Source organism: Athene noctua, chromosome Z (assembly GCF_965140245.1).
Source record: "Athene noctua chromosome Z, bAthNoc1.hap1.1, whole genome shotgun sequence".
Taxonomy (NCBI): domain Eukaryota; kingdom Metazoa; phylum Chordata; class Aves; order Strigiformes; family Strigidae; genus Athene; species Athene noctua.
In genome coordinates, this window is record NC_134077.1 from 14,562,940 (window position 1) to 14,578,492 (window position 15,553).

General features: G+C 35.4%; 1 protein-coding gene across 4 annotated transcripts in view; it reads left to right on the forward strand.

Annotated features, from left to right (window-relative positions):
* Positions 1-15,553, forward strand: part of NIPBL (NIPBL cohesin loading factor) — a 158,726-nt gene that overhangs the window by 104,803 nt on the left and 38,370 nt on the right. For all 4 annotated transcript variants that reach the window (XM_074932678.1, XM_074932677.1, XM_074932679.1 and 1 more), the window contains 6 exons: positions 5,820-6,002; positions 9,815-10,012; positions 10,193-10,264; positions 10,351-10,440; positions 11,686-11,789; positions 13,319-13,405. In XM_074932678.1, the coding sequence (XP_074788779.1) occupies positions 5,820-6,002; positions 9,815-10,012; positions 10,193-10,264; positions 10,351-10,440; positions 11,686-11,789; positions 13,319-13,405 (734 nt within the window). The remainder of the gene's footprint in view (positions 1-5,819; positions 6,003-9,814; positions 10,013-10,192; positions 10,265-10,350; positions 10,441-11,685; positions 11,790-13,318; positions 13,406-15,553) is intronic.

The window sequence follows — 15,553 nt, forward strand, 5'->3', positions numbered from 1 at the left end:
TTAATAACTAATAAAACAAAATAATAGTAATAATTAAAAACATAATAATTGTAATGAAAAGGAATATAATCAAAAAGAGAGAAAACCCAAGAAAAGACAGGTGATGCACAGTGCAGTTGCAGTGCAATGCCTGAGCAGTGATCCATGCCTCCTGGCCAACCCCCCTAGTTTATGCACTGAGCATGACGCTCTCTGGTACAGAATATCCCTTTGGCTAGGTCAGGTCAGCTGTCCTGGCCATTCTCCCTCCTGGCTTCTGATACACCTCCTTGCTGACAGACCATGGGAAAGCCCTACTTAACAACAGTTGAAATATGTGTTATCAACATTATTCTCGCACTAAATCAACACACAGCGCTATACCCGATACCAGGTAGAAAGTTAACTATCCCAGCCAAGACTAGTCACCTGCAAAATGAGAAGAGTCCAGTAACAGGTAACATCTCCTGTGGCAAAAAAGGAGCAAGAGGAAGATAAAATTGAGCTGCAATGTGTAGGGTTTTTTTTTTTAATAACAAAATGAAGGTGTGTGGCAGTTCATTAGTGTAGAAGGTCAAGAGTGTGGGGAGTGGTTAAATTTCTGAAAGCTGAGAATGCAAAGTTAAGATTCATATCCTCAGCCTAAACAAGTGACACTGTTTCCGCTTAGACCCTTGTGTGTTCTTTTATATAATGTCTTGAATGTTGGAAAAAGTTACATTTTAATATACAAGATTTATCTAGCAAATATGAAATTGCATTAACTGCAGCTTTGCTTATTGCAAGCTATTAACACACAGAAGTGGAAAAGACAGCATTTATGGAAGGTTAATTTGTGCGAAAGATTTCATTAACATAAACCTCTGTTTTGAAATTAATTTCAGGGGCAGTTTTTCTTCAAGTACTTGTTCATTTGCCACAATAGATGTATGTGCAAACAGGCCATTTTGATGTCACAGGTATTTTAAAAGTAGCCATAGAAGCAAACTGATGTTTGTTATATCAAGTTGTTATATCAAGCCAGGTGAAACTAATGTGAACACGCTTGTTGTTGTGTCAAAAAATAATTGTGCTGTGCATATTAAATGGATCCAGTAAAAGTTCAGAATTATGTTACCTTGTTTTTAACATTCAACCTCTCTTGAAGGTATTCATCTGCCTGGATCAGGGAGATCTGTTTGACTTGCAAATTTAAGGCAAAGTGATTTTGAATCCTTCTAAAAGTTAGATATCTCTAAATATTAGCTAAATTCAAAGTCTGTTCTACAAACTTGAAACTACCCATCAAATTATGAAGAAAAAGTGAACTTTGAATCAGAACTGTGCATTTCCATTCTTTTTCTAAGCCACATGTGAAGAAGAGAAGTACTGCATCCACTAGATATTTGTAGAAATCTTTCTACTATACATGGCAAAACTGTTTGAAGAGCCTTCCAGATGAAAATAGAATGTTGGAGGAGGCTTACAGACTAACTGATTTTTAGCTAAGATTCTCTGGCCGATCTTTAACTGTATTATATTTTATCAAGAATTGCTTGGTGAGAAAACAAGTATCTTGATGATCAGTGGATATTCAGTAACAGATGAAGATTCTTGAATACCTTCTCTAAGAAACCTTTTGATAATGGCAATCAAACAAAAACGAGAACTTGCTCTTCCTCCAGCAAGCAACTAGTATGTAAGTCATGGACAGCTTTGCGTACATTTGGAGGAGCACTGAAGTGGCTGTTCATGCATGCAGTTCTTTGAGATGAGTTGTTCTTACAGCTACTCAGTGACTTCCCCTTTAGTTTCATTAATGTGGAGTTTGTTAGCATCCTGTTCTTTACAGTGAGACAAAGATTTTGTTATGATGGTACTTTTGGGTTTTTTTGTTTGTTTTAATAGTTGCAGCAACTTTGAAGCGTACGTGATATCTGAAGAACACTGTTGCCTATAGACCATTTCAGGCATACTGTGTACACTGATCACACACACTGCAAAAAATTGAGTTATTCCCTTGCTGAGGACAGCTCTTCAGAAAGCTAATTTATTGGGGCATTCTTATTAACACGTGGAGTAACTTTTTAGTAAAGTTATTTCCTCCTTAGCTATTTAAAGAGCCATGCAAGTTAGAGGCAAATGTAACTAATTAAAGTGGAAACACAAAAGTAGGTACCAGGACTTAGCAAACATTGAAGAAATTGAAAAACTGATCATACATGGTATTTTAGATACTTTCAAAGGGGGTTCTGTTGTATTATTATTAATTTTGAAAAATATCCTATAAACTGAGAAGGCATTAGCATGCATTTTATAACCAAATGTTTGTTTCCATGTGACTGGATTCTTATGGTGAACTGAATTCTCTTAATTTTTTTCTTAACTGCCCTGATAAAGCAAACAGTACCTTTGTTACAAAATACAGAGATATAAAAGAAGGAATTTAGTAAGATGCTTCCAGTGAAAATCAGTTGCTCTGACTCAACATAAGTAATAGAGTAAAATAATGAGCTCTTGACTGGAGTCCCACAGTGTATAAAAGCCCTGGATTTGTTCAGAAAGGATGAGGAGTCCTTTTCCATGTATATCAGAATCATAGATAGATGTGCAGTCATGCTTAACTCCTTTATGCTGCATGAGTTAAAACTCTTTTTATGGTTATTTACAATCCTCAGCAGTTAAGGAAACTGGGCATGCAGCACACTTCCTCCAGGGAACAGTGTGACAGAAACGAAAAGTTTCAAGACAGCTTACAAAGAACTTCAGAGTAATTGTATTTGTTTGCTTTTCTGCTGTTCCCTACTTGAATAAAGAAAGTCTTACATCTTCCCTAGTAAAAGAAGAAAGGGTAAGCTTATACTGTCATCTGAAATATCTGCAACGGGAGAGAGTGCAGTTCAAGCGTAAGTTGAATTTAGCACTGGAGGCGACAGAAAACAGCTTTTGAGAAGGAAATAAAGTTATTTTTCCAAACATTTAAAGTAGTTGCATGCTTATTTTTTCACTGATGTCTCATTAATACTGTGGTAATTGATTTATTTTTTTTTTTTAAGATTGGTAGTGTTCTATCTCAGGAACAAAATCGATAAGGAAAGCAACAATAGCTGTTCTAGGAGGCAGGAGAGTAGTAGCCTCTGATTTTGGTTGGGAATTTAATGCAACTTTTACAATGTCTTTGTTTGGTCAGATTTACTGTAGGTTTCCTGCTATGTGTGTAGTCCCACTGATTACAATGAAATTACCAACAGTGCATAAAATTGAGAATATGTGTTAGAGAACCGGGATCTGAGGCCCTCTAGCAAATTCACCTCTGGAAATTGACTTAAAAGTTGTGTATGTGAATTTTCATGTAGTCTGGAGCTAGTTTTAACTATCTTCAGGCACTATATAGGCATACAGAAAGACATGAAGTCTTAGGGTGGTGAAATGCTGGGGTTTCAGCCCTAAGCCCCAAATCAAGGTTGACATATGGGTGATTCCCACAGCCCTTCACAAAGGGGGGGTGAGTTTGCCTTTAGGCTTCCCTCCAGGGTGTGGCGGCCTTGCAGACAGAGCCATTGGGTAAATGAGCCCCAGGTGTCTGCATTGAGTAACCCAAGGTCAGGTGTGCCACTAAGGGATAAAAGCTGGGACCACTTGCAGGGAGTTGGGAGTGTGTCTGTGAGGTTTGCAGAGTTGCCTGTTGGGGAATGACCTCCCACCTCCCTGGAACTGGACTCCAGTCAGGTCTGGCCTTTGTAAATGCTTGTAAATCTCTGTAGAGATTCAGTGTGTGGCTTCCTTGGTCTTATGTGTTTGGCTTGTTGGCTCGGTTGTCTTCTGTCCCTTCTATGGGAGACTGCATGTCACTGTGTATTCCACCCATTGTTGGTCGTGTGGTGTTGTTGTTGGGGTCAGTGGGATTGATGTTGATTATGTCTAATCTGACTGACTTGTTTGTACCCCCAGTGCTCACCCATGTACAGACCCTTTTGTATCAAATACAATTTGGTTATTGGTTCATCTTTATGCTGGCTGTGTCCTTTAGGCTAGGCCTGATAACTGGCAAAACAGGTGGGGACACCACTGCTCATGTGTATGGCTGTGCAGCATCCAGATTAGACCTAGCTATCATCAGCTGTTGGTACACCCAGAGGAACTGATCTGTCTGTGCTGGCATATTTCTGCCTATCTTCAATCAAGAGACCAACCTGATAAGAATAATCATGTCATGGCAACATAGTCAAAACACATTGTGACAGCTTCTTGTATACCTGCTTGCTGACAGAGCATGGGACACTGAAAAATGCCTAATTTAGGATAAATATTACCTATCAACAACTAAACCACCAGTATGTTACCAACATTATTCTCACAGTGAATCCAAAATGCAGCACTGTACCAGCTACTAGGAAGAAAATTAACTCTGTCCCAGCCAAAACCAGGATAGGATGGCAATTTAAATAAGAGTGACTACAGCATGAGGGAAGCAGGGATGACTTTCACTCTCAGTTTTACTCTATAGATCATTCCATACCTCAACAATATTTTGTTAAACCTTTTCTTACAAATGCACTTAAATGAGATGACTTGCTGAACATACTTAAGAGTTACAGAAAAATAATTTTCTGATCATTAGTTTAACTGCTTGTAGGCAATTTTAATGGATGTAGATATATGTGAAACCAGAAATGTATGACACTTGTAGAAATTTTGTTGCTGAAAACTATTTTCTGATATTAAGGCTCTTCTAATTACAGTTGAAGATGTTTAAAGAGGGAAAGAAAAGAAGAAAAATACTAATCTTGGATTAGAAGATAGGATATTAGTGTAAAAATTGAAATAAATTTTAGATTATTTTTGGAGGATTGTGCATGTGTGTGAATAGCATTTGGCAGGGATTTCCTCTCTAAATGATATAGTATGCCTTGAGAAGGAGAGGCACTTATGGCAAAAATGTTTGTTCTGTTGTTGGAAAAAGGGTAACAGTTTAATCTGATAATTTTCAAATCTGTGCACTAGGTACTTTGATAAAGATAAGACATTAAATAAATAAAACCCCCAAAGTACGTTTGAATTAATTTGGTTTCCTTGTGTCAGCTGTAAAAATTTTTACTTCGGATCCTCATTCTGACTGCATGTGGGTCTAATTGTAGTTTCAGAATGTGATGAGAATGGTGTGATGTTGTCCACCTGTGTACTTCTGTGGAAGAGAAACCTACTGTGGTCTAGCTAGCTCTTTGTCTATGTTAAATAAAAATCTTTCCACTTTGCTTTGTAACAAAATGAAGCAAAAATTTGTATTGCATTATAAAACTACTAGTAGGAGGTAAGGAAAATGAGGCAAAGGTTGGTTTGTCAATGATTTGGCCTGTATTTAGGGATAAGACCCCAGAGGTTCTGCTGCAGATTGTCCCTGCTTACTGGAAAAGGAAAAATTACTACTGTCTTGTGTACACTAAATAATATGAATGAGAATAAACAGAACTGTTAATGAGGCACAAATAATCCTTGATTTACCTACACTGTTAGAAGACCTGTTAAATTCAGAGGATGAACTGCAGTAAAACTAAATTTTTTGGAAGTGAAGCAGGGATATCTTTTTACAAAGGAAATTCACTGACTTGAATTTGTTTACATGTCTGGCAAAACACTTTACTGAAGGAGATGTGTATGCAATTATGTTAATTTCTAATTGTAGTATGAACAAGAAATGCAACTTTTATAAAGGACTGTCTAATAATCCAGGTATATCTAACTATGATTTTATTAGTGGATATACTGTAAGCAGTTGCTGAGAAAGGACTGTAGTGTTGGGCCCTTACTTTTATCTTCAGGTTCACATTTGCTCTTCTGCTCTTCTTACTCTCCATCAATAGGTAGCATAGATCAGTCAGTGTTAAAGGAGTTGCCTCCTGAGCTCCTGGCAGAAATTGAATCCACCATGCCACTTTGTGAACGTGTGAAAATGAACAAGCGCAAACGTAGCACAGTTAATGAGAAACCAAAATATGCTGAAATCAGTTCTGACGAAGACAATGACAGTGAAGAAGCTTTTGAATGTAAGTAGTATGTCATTCTGTTCCTACTGCTAAAGAAAGGTAATATTTTGGTTTTACAAAAAGATACTTTTTTTAAGTTGGCTACCCTAAAAAATATGAAAACATGCTGTCCTAACAACTACTTGGCCAAGAACTCTTCTTTTAAAAGAAAAATATTTAATTTCAATTGGTCACTCAAGATGAGAAGTAGAGTTGTTAAATTTATTTTCCTAAATTACCTATGGGAAGCCGCTGCCTAGATTTTTTTTTCAGTTGTACTATGAAATATTTTTAGCCATTCAGATTAAGGAAAATATCCTCTAAAGCAGCACAGAAAACTTGCATACAAAGGTATGCAAGGAAAAACTTCAGTAAATAAATTTTAAATTACTCTTAGGATTATTTGTAAGAAAAGTGAAGGATCTCATCTTGAAGGTTTGTGACATGATAAATTGTGAATTTTACTGCCCAGAAGTTTCCTAAAATACTGCCTCTTCTATTATATTTCTGGCATATTGCTTGAAAAACTGAAGTTGCTTTTGATGGATTCTCAAAATACCATTTGCTGATGATACTACTCTTGGTTTAGCTGTTTTCAAAGGAAGAGAGGAAACTTATAGTTAGAATTTTGCTGTGCATTCAGATAAAGTTCCTAAGTGTCAAATAATTGTTATACACCTCTTAAGTTGTGAAGGGATTTCCTACTTGCTAATGAAGGAATGGTTAGTTGGTCTTTATAGTAGTTCAGTTAGCCAACACTGAAAAGAAACTGTTAAAATGGAGCGCATCAGTTCAGTCTGAGCTAACATCTTAGCTCTGTTACGCATGCGGGGCTATAGTAGAAGTGCTTATAGCTGTTAACCTGGGAAGGTGTCTTGCTTATAATGCCTTTTTCCCAAGTTTAGACTCCACGTTTGCTTATATAAATATCTTACTGAACTTTTGTAAAACACAAAAGAGGGTCCAAAGGAGAATGATTTGTTTGTTCTGCTTTTTAATGTTTCAAGTTCTCATCCAACAGATACGCAGTGCTTATGCACTCTTACACATACAAATTATAATAGTGATACCTCTGATTTTTATCGGAGAAGCAGAAAAGAATGACCGTTTGTTTGTTTGTTTTTCCTTCTAATTATAACTGAATAATGCTGCTTTGAATATGAATATAGGATCTTGAGGTAATTTGTAATCAATCTTGATTATGGCAAAGGATTAATGATGATTTGCTTCATTCAGGATTCTATATTCTCTGTTTACCCTATCATATCACCTGTTTATAATGTTAATAATCTGGAACATTGAATTAAAAAAAAGCAAAATTATTTAAGTTGGTTGGGAATGGAGAGAATTGTCAAGAATTTTTAGATATTGGTCAAGAATTTGATCTACCTGTTAACCACAGTGACTGTTGAAATTCTTAAATAAAAAGTAAAACAAATTAAGGAAAACTTTCATAGTAATTATATGTTTTAAGGGATTCTACATTCATTATATCCACTCAAGAGATCTGGCCATCCTTCTAAACAATTCAGTGAGGATATCAGTTTTAAAAATACATTATAATATTTCTCAAAGGGTACAGTAGAACTGAATTGAATTAAAAGAAAAGGATCAAGAGAATGAAAGATTTGTGACAAATACACTGAATACATTTGTATTGTTACAAATATGTGTTTCAGAATTCTCCTGGTTGTCTAAAATCGAACGTTAAAAAATATGGAATAGTGATTGTTATAGGAGAAATTTGAGTATGTCATGAAAAAGGGACATTCCATTAAATTAATTGATGGGAAATTAAAAACTGATCAAATAATTTTCATACAATAAGTGTTAAATGTGTTACTGCATAAATTTTTGGCAGAATTCAAAAGGAAGTTGGATGTTTTATGTTCCAAATAGTCTTTATTTAAATATAAACTCAATAATAACTCTTGAAATGTCAATTTTATCTACTTTAAAATAGATTTTGTAGAGCAGTGATTCTGAATAACTGTTCCAATGTTCATCTTACCTGTCCTTCACAGCCAGAATAACTCTAACGCGCTCTGGTTTGTTGTGCAGCACTGATAAACTGGTCAATTTAAAATTCTGCTGGAAAGCAACATTGGAAGTTACTTTTCTCATGGAGATCTAGCTGGGGTCAGAATTCATCCTACAGAGCTTAAATTGGTAGATGATTTGTGAACTGCGAGGACAGATGACATCAATCTCCACAAAGTACACTCTCATGGGGGAAATAGTATCTGTTGTGTAAGGTCTTTGCCCATAAAATGCTTACTTTCTTCTCTAATACGCTCAGTCCAGGTATCCAAAATGGCCCTCCATTTCTTTAGTCACAGTTAACTCTCAGCAGTTTTAGGTGGTGCTAGTAGTTCAGGCATCATCAACATGACTGTACTGCCTTCAGATCCAGGTCGGATCCAGCAGCAGTACAGCTCAAAGCCTGGACTGAGTTATTACCTTAAAGAGCTGGACCACCTCTGTACAGAAGGTTTGCACTACATTTTCAGAAATGAGAGCACTCTAGGGTCCAGTGCAGAGCATTAGTACCATCTCAGGTTTAATTTTTTTTTTTACTGATTCTGAGCCTGGGCTGGGTCAGGTGTGACTATATCCTGGTATGTTTCCTATGCTTCTGAATAAATTGGGGTTGTGTTAAAAACTTGTCAATTCCATTCCAGTTCTGTATAAATGGTTGGAGCTATTTTGCTCAGAAACAACCCTATATACAGTCATACATCTCTAAACTGCAGGAGACTTTGGTAGAGACACACAGATGCCAGGGCTGTTACATGCAGGTTCACAAGAAAAAACGCTGCTAGTCTACAATGTGATGTTTTGGAGCTCTTAATCTTCACAGCACAGTCTGTGTTAGACATCTCTTTACTAGCCCAGTTATCCTCTTACATTAGATAATGGAGGGTTGGCTGATTTCACAGATAAAGCTACCTCCTCCTCCATATCCTTTTTCTGTTATATCTTAGCACCCTCTCCCCTTCAAGACACACAAGACTTTCTCTGAAAATAACAGAGAATTTTCTATTCCACGCTCCCACTTTATTTCCACCAAATATTTGTTTCTGTATAAAACATTTATCCCAGTGTCTTTGACATTCACTTTTGCTGGGCTTTTTGGTCCTGACTGAAAACGTGTTATAATAACCTGTGGTACTGAGCTGTCCAGCCCAGACTTGTGACTCCAACTTTCTCCTTTACACTGAATTTCCTGCAATATATATCAAGACAAAATTTGAGTTGTCTCAGCAAAGCAGATTATCTTTAAGCAACTAGATTGCCAAGTCTCATTGGAACTTGCTGTGTTAGATGGGCAGAGCAATCACTGAATTGCAATATGGACACCCGGTAATAGTCACAATTTAGATTAACTGAAGAAATTATCTCAGTGTTCCCTTAAGAAAGGATGAAACTTACTTTGCTTTGTTCCACTTTCCTTAAAAAGACAAATGTCCTGTAAATTTGTATTTTTAAATGCTCACTCACTTCACAAGGTGTCCTTGCCAGTTTCAGGCACAGTTTTCATGTAATTCAAAAGAAATGCTTAGACTAATGCAGTAACAGGGTTTTATATAATAATTTTAGAGTGTTCACTTATTTTACAGAACAGGTATATAATAACATTTAATTTGAAAATCATTGAAACACTTGGGTTGGAAAAGACCTTTAAGATCTTTGAGTCCAACTGTAAACCTAACTGCCAAGTCCACCAATAAGCCATGTCCCTAAGTGCCACATGTACACTTTAAAAATGTTTAATTTTGAACTATTAGAAGTAGAATCTTTGTGCTTATAATGAAAATGCATTTCATTTCTAGCTTCTCGTAAAAGACATAAAAAGGATAGAGATGAAGCTTGGGAGTATGAAGAACATGACAGAAGAAGTTCTGGTGACCATAGGAGAAGTGGTCATTATCACGAAGGAAGAAGGACTTCTGGTAGTGGCCGTTACCGTAATCGCAGTCCCGAAGACTCTGATATGGATGATTATTCTCCTCCCCCTAGCCTCAGTGAGGGTAACTGATCATTTTAAAAATTTAATTTTATTTGATAGTACTAGTGCATTTTCCATGGATAATGTTAAGCATTTTAAAACAAACATCTTTACGTGTAGTATTGAATACAAGTGTAAGAAATTTAAATCATTCTGTAGTTAATTTTTGAGGAAGTATTTGTCTCTTTATTCTCTTAATTAGTGGCTAGAAAAATGAAGAAAAAAGAAAAACAAAAGAGGAGGAAAGCTTATGAACCTAAACTAACACCTGAAGGTAATTTTAGATTTATTTCCTACAGTTTGTATTTTCTGTTTTGTATATAGCATAGTTATTTATTTATTTTTTTTTCTTTTTACCAGAAATGATGGATTCTTCAACTTTCAAAAGGTTTACTGCTTCAATAGAGAACATTTTGGAAAATTTGGAAGACATGGATTTTACAGCTTTTGGTAATATGTCAGAAATTTTCAAAATGCTTTCACCAATTAGAAAGACAAGAAAAAACAAAAAAACTTGCACCTCAGTAATTTTCAAACTTCCTTCTTGGTAATTTAATTGACTGTGATACATGGTAGGATATACTGCATTTATATGGCTTCCACCTTGAGTGGTGGCCTTTACCTTTCTAATTTCACTTGCTGCTGCAGGAATAAGATCCTTCATCTTCCTTCCTGCAGAATTCAAGAGTCATAAATCATAATGAGTCAAACAGTAGTCCCCTGGAGTGGAAAGGATACCTCTTTGGGATGTCGTTAGTGTGTTACCTTCTGTCAAACATATCTTTCTAAACAATGGTAACATAAGATAGTTCTCTTAATAATAATGTCTGAAGCTCTTAATTTTGCATTTGTTGTGGCCTTTGACCTAGTACAGCTTGATTATGCAATTCAAGCAGCAGAGTCCTTATGCATTTCTGACCAAGGCACTGAATCACTGTATGCTCCTTATCCATTTCAGTGGAAAACCAGCCAGCCTAGCATGTCTGAGGAAATAGTTCAGGTTGACTTGAGGTGACTTTCTGTGGAAATGGATAATAGAGTACTTGTTAATTTTTCTTCCTACCATCTTTGTCACAGGACTAGAACAAGAAGAGAAGCATAGTAAACAAATTGCTACAGTTTTTAAAGCAATAGTGTATACAACCTTGGATTTAAAAGTAAAATCATTGATTCTTTCGGTGTCTGGTAACATCATTTTTTTTCATAAGAGTAAATACGATTAAGACACATTATATTCCAAGGTACTTAATTTCACATATGTTTTTCATCTGTTGCCCTTCCCCAGGTTCAAACTTTAGCATTAGGGCTACAATCATTTAAGATTTGTTCTACTGAAATGAGGGTGATGGCACGAGAGCTGCAATAAATGGATTTTGCTATATTATAAATGTTTAGGTTATGACTTTCAGAAATGGATACCTTATGTTAGGCTGTTAAAGGATATTTCAGAACCAGTCATATTTAACAAGTAGTTTTTTTAACATAACCAAAAGTTGTCATCATCAGTCTTCATTACATGGAACTATTAGATGCTAACTATTTGGAACTATTAGATGCTAACTATTTGGAACTATTAGATGCTAGCTATTTGGAAAATCAGTTCTTTTTCTTCAGTTAATGAGAAATATTTATTAATTAAAAATATTATTTCTGTTAATTAGAAATATGATTGTTAAATTTATTTTTTTTTTAAAGGTGATGATGATGAGATTCCACAGGAATTGCTACTGGGAAAACATCAGCTTAGTGAGTTGGGTAGTGAATCTGCAAAAATCAAGGCAATGGGCATTATGGACAAGGTACATCTTCATAGTCTTTAACTCTTTCTAAACATATAATTTTGATAAACATCCAAAAACTTACATCCCCTGTAGTAACATTACACTGTCTTCAGGTGTGCATGTGACAGATGCTGTGAACAGTTGTAATGACTTAGCAGAAGCACTCAAAAAGTTACTGCATCTTAACTGTTACTGCTTCTGAAGCTGGACATTTTTGTTGAATGGTCCTTCTATGTGTCAATGCTGCCTGTGTGCCAATATCTAATACCTATGCCTGGGTAATAAAGTATAAAATAGTTAATCTGTGTTCACAAAAACGTGTCATCCGATAGGCTTTGCTCCTTGCAGCTGGGGTTGAGCAATCACAGTAAAGAAACCTGCTAGCAAAGTAAAAAAATCAACCCTTTCTGATATATGCCACCAGTGCAATGTAAATACATGATGTCCAGCCAGCATCACACTGAATTGCCTGCTGCTTCTTTCTCTCAAAAAAGGCCTTTCAAACTTAGGAGATGTAAAAAACAGCTGATAGTAAGATTCATTTTCTGTAGTCTGCGTATTGTGATTTCTTTGCCATACTCTTACTGGCTTCAGTTCAAGGGAACTTTTTGTTGGTGCAAACTGCTGGTATCACATCTAGAGAAACAATGTTCTTGCTTTCCTTATCTTCCTGGAACTCTTGGCTTTGCGGTCTTAGGCAAACTCTTACTTTGCTTGCTTATGAACACTTACTATGTTTATGAAGTGTCTGTGAATCTACTTATAAAAATCAACTCTGAAGGGTTTTCTTTAATCCAAAATTTAGGTATCCTTCCTGGACTTTTCTTCAATATCCATACCTTCCTTTGTAACATGTTGTCAGCCTGAGAGATTCTTTTTCCAGATAGTTCTCACCCTTAACCTCTGTTCCCTGTTTTTCACACATACGTACATACACATATACATAAAATAAGAATTTTGTTGCTTTTGAATGCCAGTAGTGTCTGGATGAGTGAAACTGGCTTTCCTCAATTTTAGCATATTCTACAAATTATGTAGTCATAATTCTGTAGAAGATCAGTGAGTTTGAGTTACTTTTTTCAACATGCTACTTCTTCAGAATTAACACTAGTATTAAGAATATATTTTCTTTTTGTTAGCCCTCAAGTATCAAGGAGTTTTATTTCTGCTTGTACATGGAATTTGGATTTTTTCCTAATAAAGCTCTATATGGTCAGTTAGAATTTCTGGTTGAGACTTAGATTTGGTAAATTTCTGTTTCTAGAAGCAAAAGTGTATAGTTATACAAAATTAATGAGAGGTATGCAATTTTAAATCTATATCTGTGGATCTTGCTGGTTGAAAATGTAGTTGCAATTTTAGAATCTATTTCACCTACAATCATGCTGTGTCAGAAACCACAGAAATCAAGATCAGATCCTTATATCTCAACTTGCTTGCAATTTAAGTGTTTCAGATTATATCCTTCATCCATGGATATTCTTTTCAGCAATTTGAGAGGCTTTATGTTTCTGCAGTTGTTTGATGTGTTTCTTTTCTTGTCTTAGCTCTCAACAGATAAAACAGTGAAAGTCCTGAATATTTTGGAGAAGAATATTCAAGATGGATCAAAGCTCTCTACGTTACTTAACCATGTGAGTTTCAAATTACATAACTTCACAGTATCATTTAGAGTAGAATTTTCATCACTTGAATTCTACTCAGTGATAGTTTCAAATGCTGTGTATGCGTGTGAAAGGAATTTCTGATATAGTATGTATGTGATTGCCAGATTTTAAGATATGAGGAAAAATTCAGTTGATTATATTTTTTCAGTACTAAACACATTTTACTATGTACTGATAGGGTACAGGAGCAACTAAGTTTTCTCTTTTTTTCAATTTTAAATATTATAGCTTCATCCTGAAATGTTTATGCTAGTTTGGTGTAATTTGGACCATTGGACATTTGTTTGCTACTTTGCTACATGTCCATGCACAATGAAAGCAATACTGCAGCTGTCACATAGAATGTATTCTTCTCCTGAGCACTTAAGAAAGGAGGAAGTGTTTTGTTGAGGTCTGTTCTTATGCTGCAAAGTTAAAGTTGTCAATATAAACAGAATTAATAGGAAATTTAAGATTTTAGGGGGGTTTTCCTGATATACCTAAAACTACATGGCAATTTGGAGTTTTTATGAGGTTGATATATGTTATTTCATATCTTTATTTCTACACTTTCTAGTCAAAACAATATTCTAGCAAGATTAGAGTTCTTGAGTTTTATGGAAAATACCTAACCTTGATCTGCAATAATAGAGAGTAATTATTTATATTGGAAAGGAAGAATTTAAACTTGCAAATGAAAACCAGGGACACATGATTCGTACCTAAATACTTTCATCTAGGTAGTTTGTAAGGTTGTCAAAGTTTCAGTATACAGTTCTGAATGTCTTTAGCAGTATGAAAAATAAGTGAAAAGAAGGTGCTGGTTTACATGCTCTACTTCACTGATTAAGTCTTTATGCTAATGGTTTTAAAGTAGTGTTTTTCTTTGGCATTTTGTAGTACAACACAAGATATTAAGCAGTTAATGAAATTGTCCAATGATTGCAATTCAGAGACAAAGCTTCATTTAAAAAAAGAAGCAAACTTTAGCCAAACAAGTACATATTTTTCTTAAAACCTATTAAACGTGATTCAAATCATTATGGCAAAGAAAGCCTCTGCTAAGGAATAAACTTACTTCCTTTACAGTGCAGTGAACATATCCTACCTACATGTCAGGATGTTTTTCAGAGGCAGAGTGCGCTTGCACATTCTTTTTATTTCAAAGCTTAATGAGGAAAAAAAACCCCAAACACTTAGAACTACTTGAGGTTTTTTTTAGGCCTCACTTGTGTGAGGAACAAATGACTTAAAGCCATTCTGTCCAAGAAATTTACAGGGATCTTCTGACTTTCAGATTTCTGTTGATTTTACAAACACCTATAGAGAACAAATACATATATATAATGCACTGCAATACTGTTTTAGGTTCTCTTACCTCAAAGGGAAAAAACTGATACTGTTTCATCAACCACTTCTTTTTACAAGGAAAGCCAACAGTGTTGTACATGCAGGAAAGATTCTGTTTCTCTATAGGCTATATCTGTACCAGTGAAGCTATGAGAAATTCTACTGGATTTTGCTAGAAATAATGTTACTACAATATTTAAGTAGTGCTGGGTGTTCATAATTAACCTCATGTATGTTTGGTTTTGTAACTTGTACACAGACATATAGAGATTCTGCACCCGGTGCTAAATCTAAACGGTCGTACTTGTTAAGACATATTTTAAACCTGTTGATAATAGATGGGTTGGTCTATGAAGCAGAGAAAGTCAGCACTTACGTTTCATGTGACTTTTCTTTTTGTGCAAGAATTCCCTCTAGTGGCAAAAATGAGACTGATCAAAGCAGCAACTGGTGTGCATAGGCCACTGAAGAAAACACTAGATGAATGAGTTTAGATTTTGTTTAAGGTGCATCAGTCTTAGATTATGTGGCAATCTTCCCTCACAGTGCTTCCCATGATATTTGGAAAGCTTCTTTGTGTTCTAGAAAAACAATACAGTGAGACTTTGAAGACTTATAACTTAGGAAGATATATTACAAACATGTTGCTAGTAAAACAAACATTAGATGGTTTCTAAAACAATTTTTGCATCAGAAAGGAAATACATTTTTTTACATGCATGTTTGTAAGTATATTAAGGTAATGTTATTATCCTTTACTTGGTAAGGATAAAAATTTGACTTCTT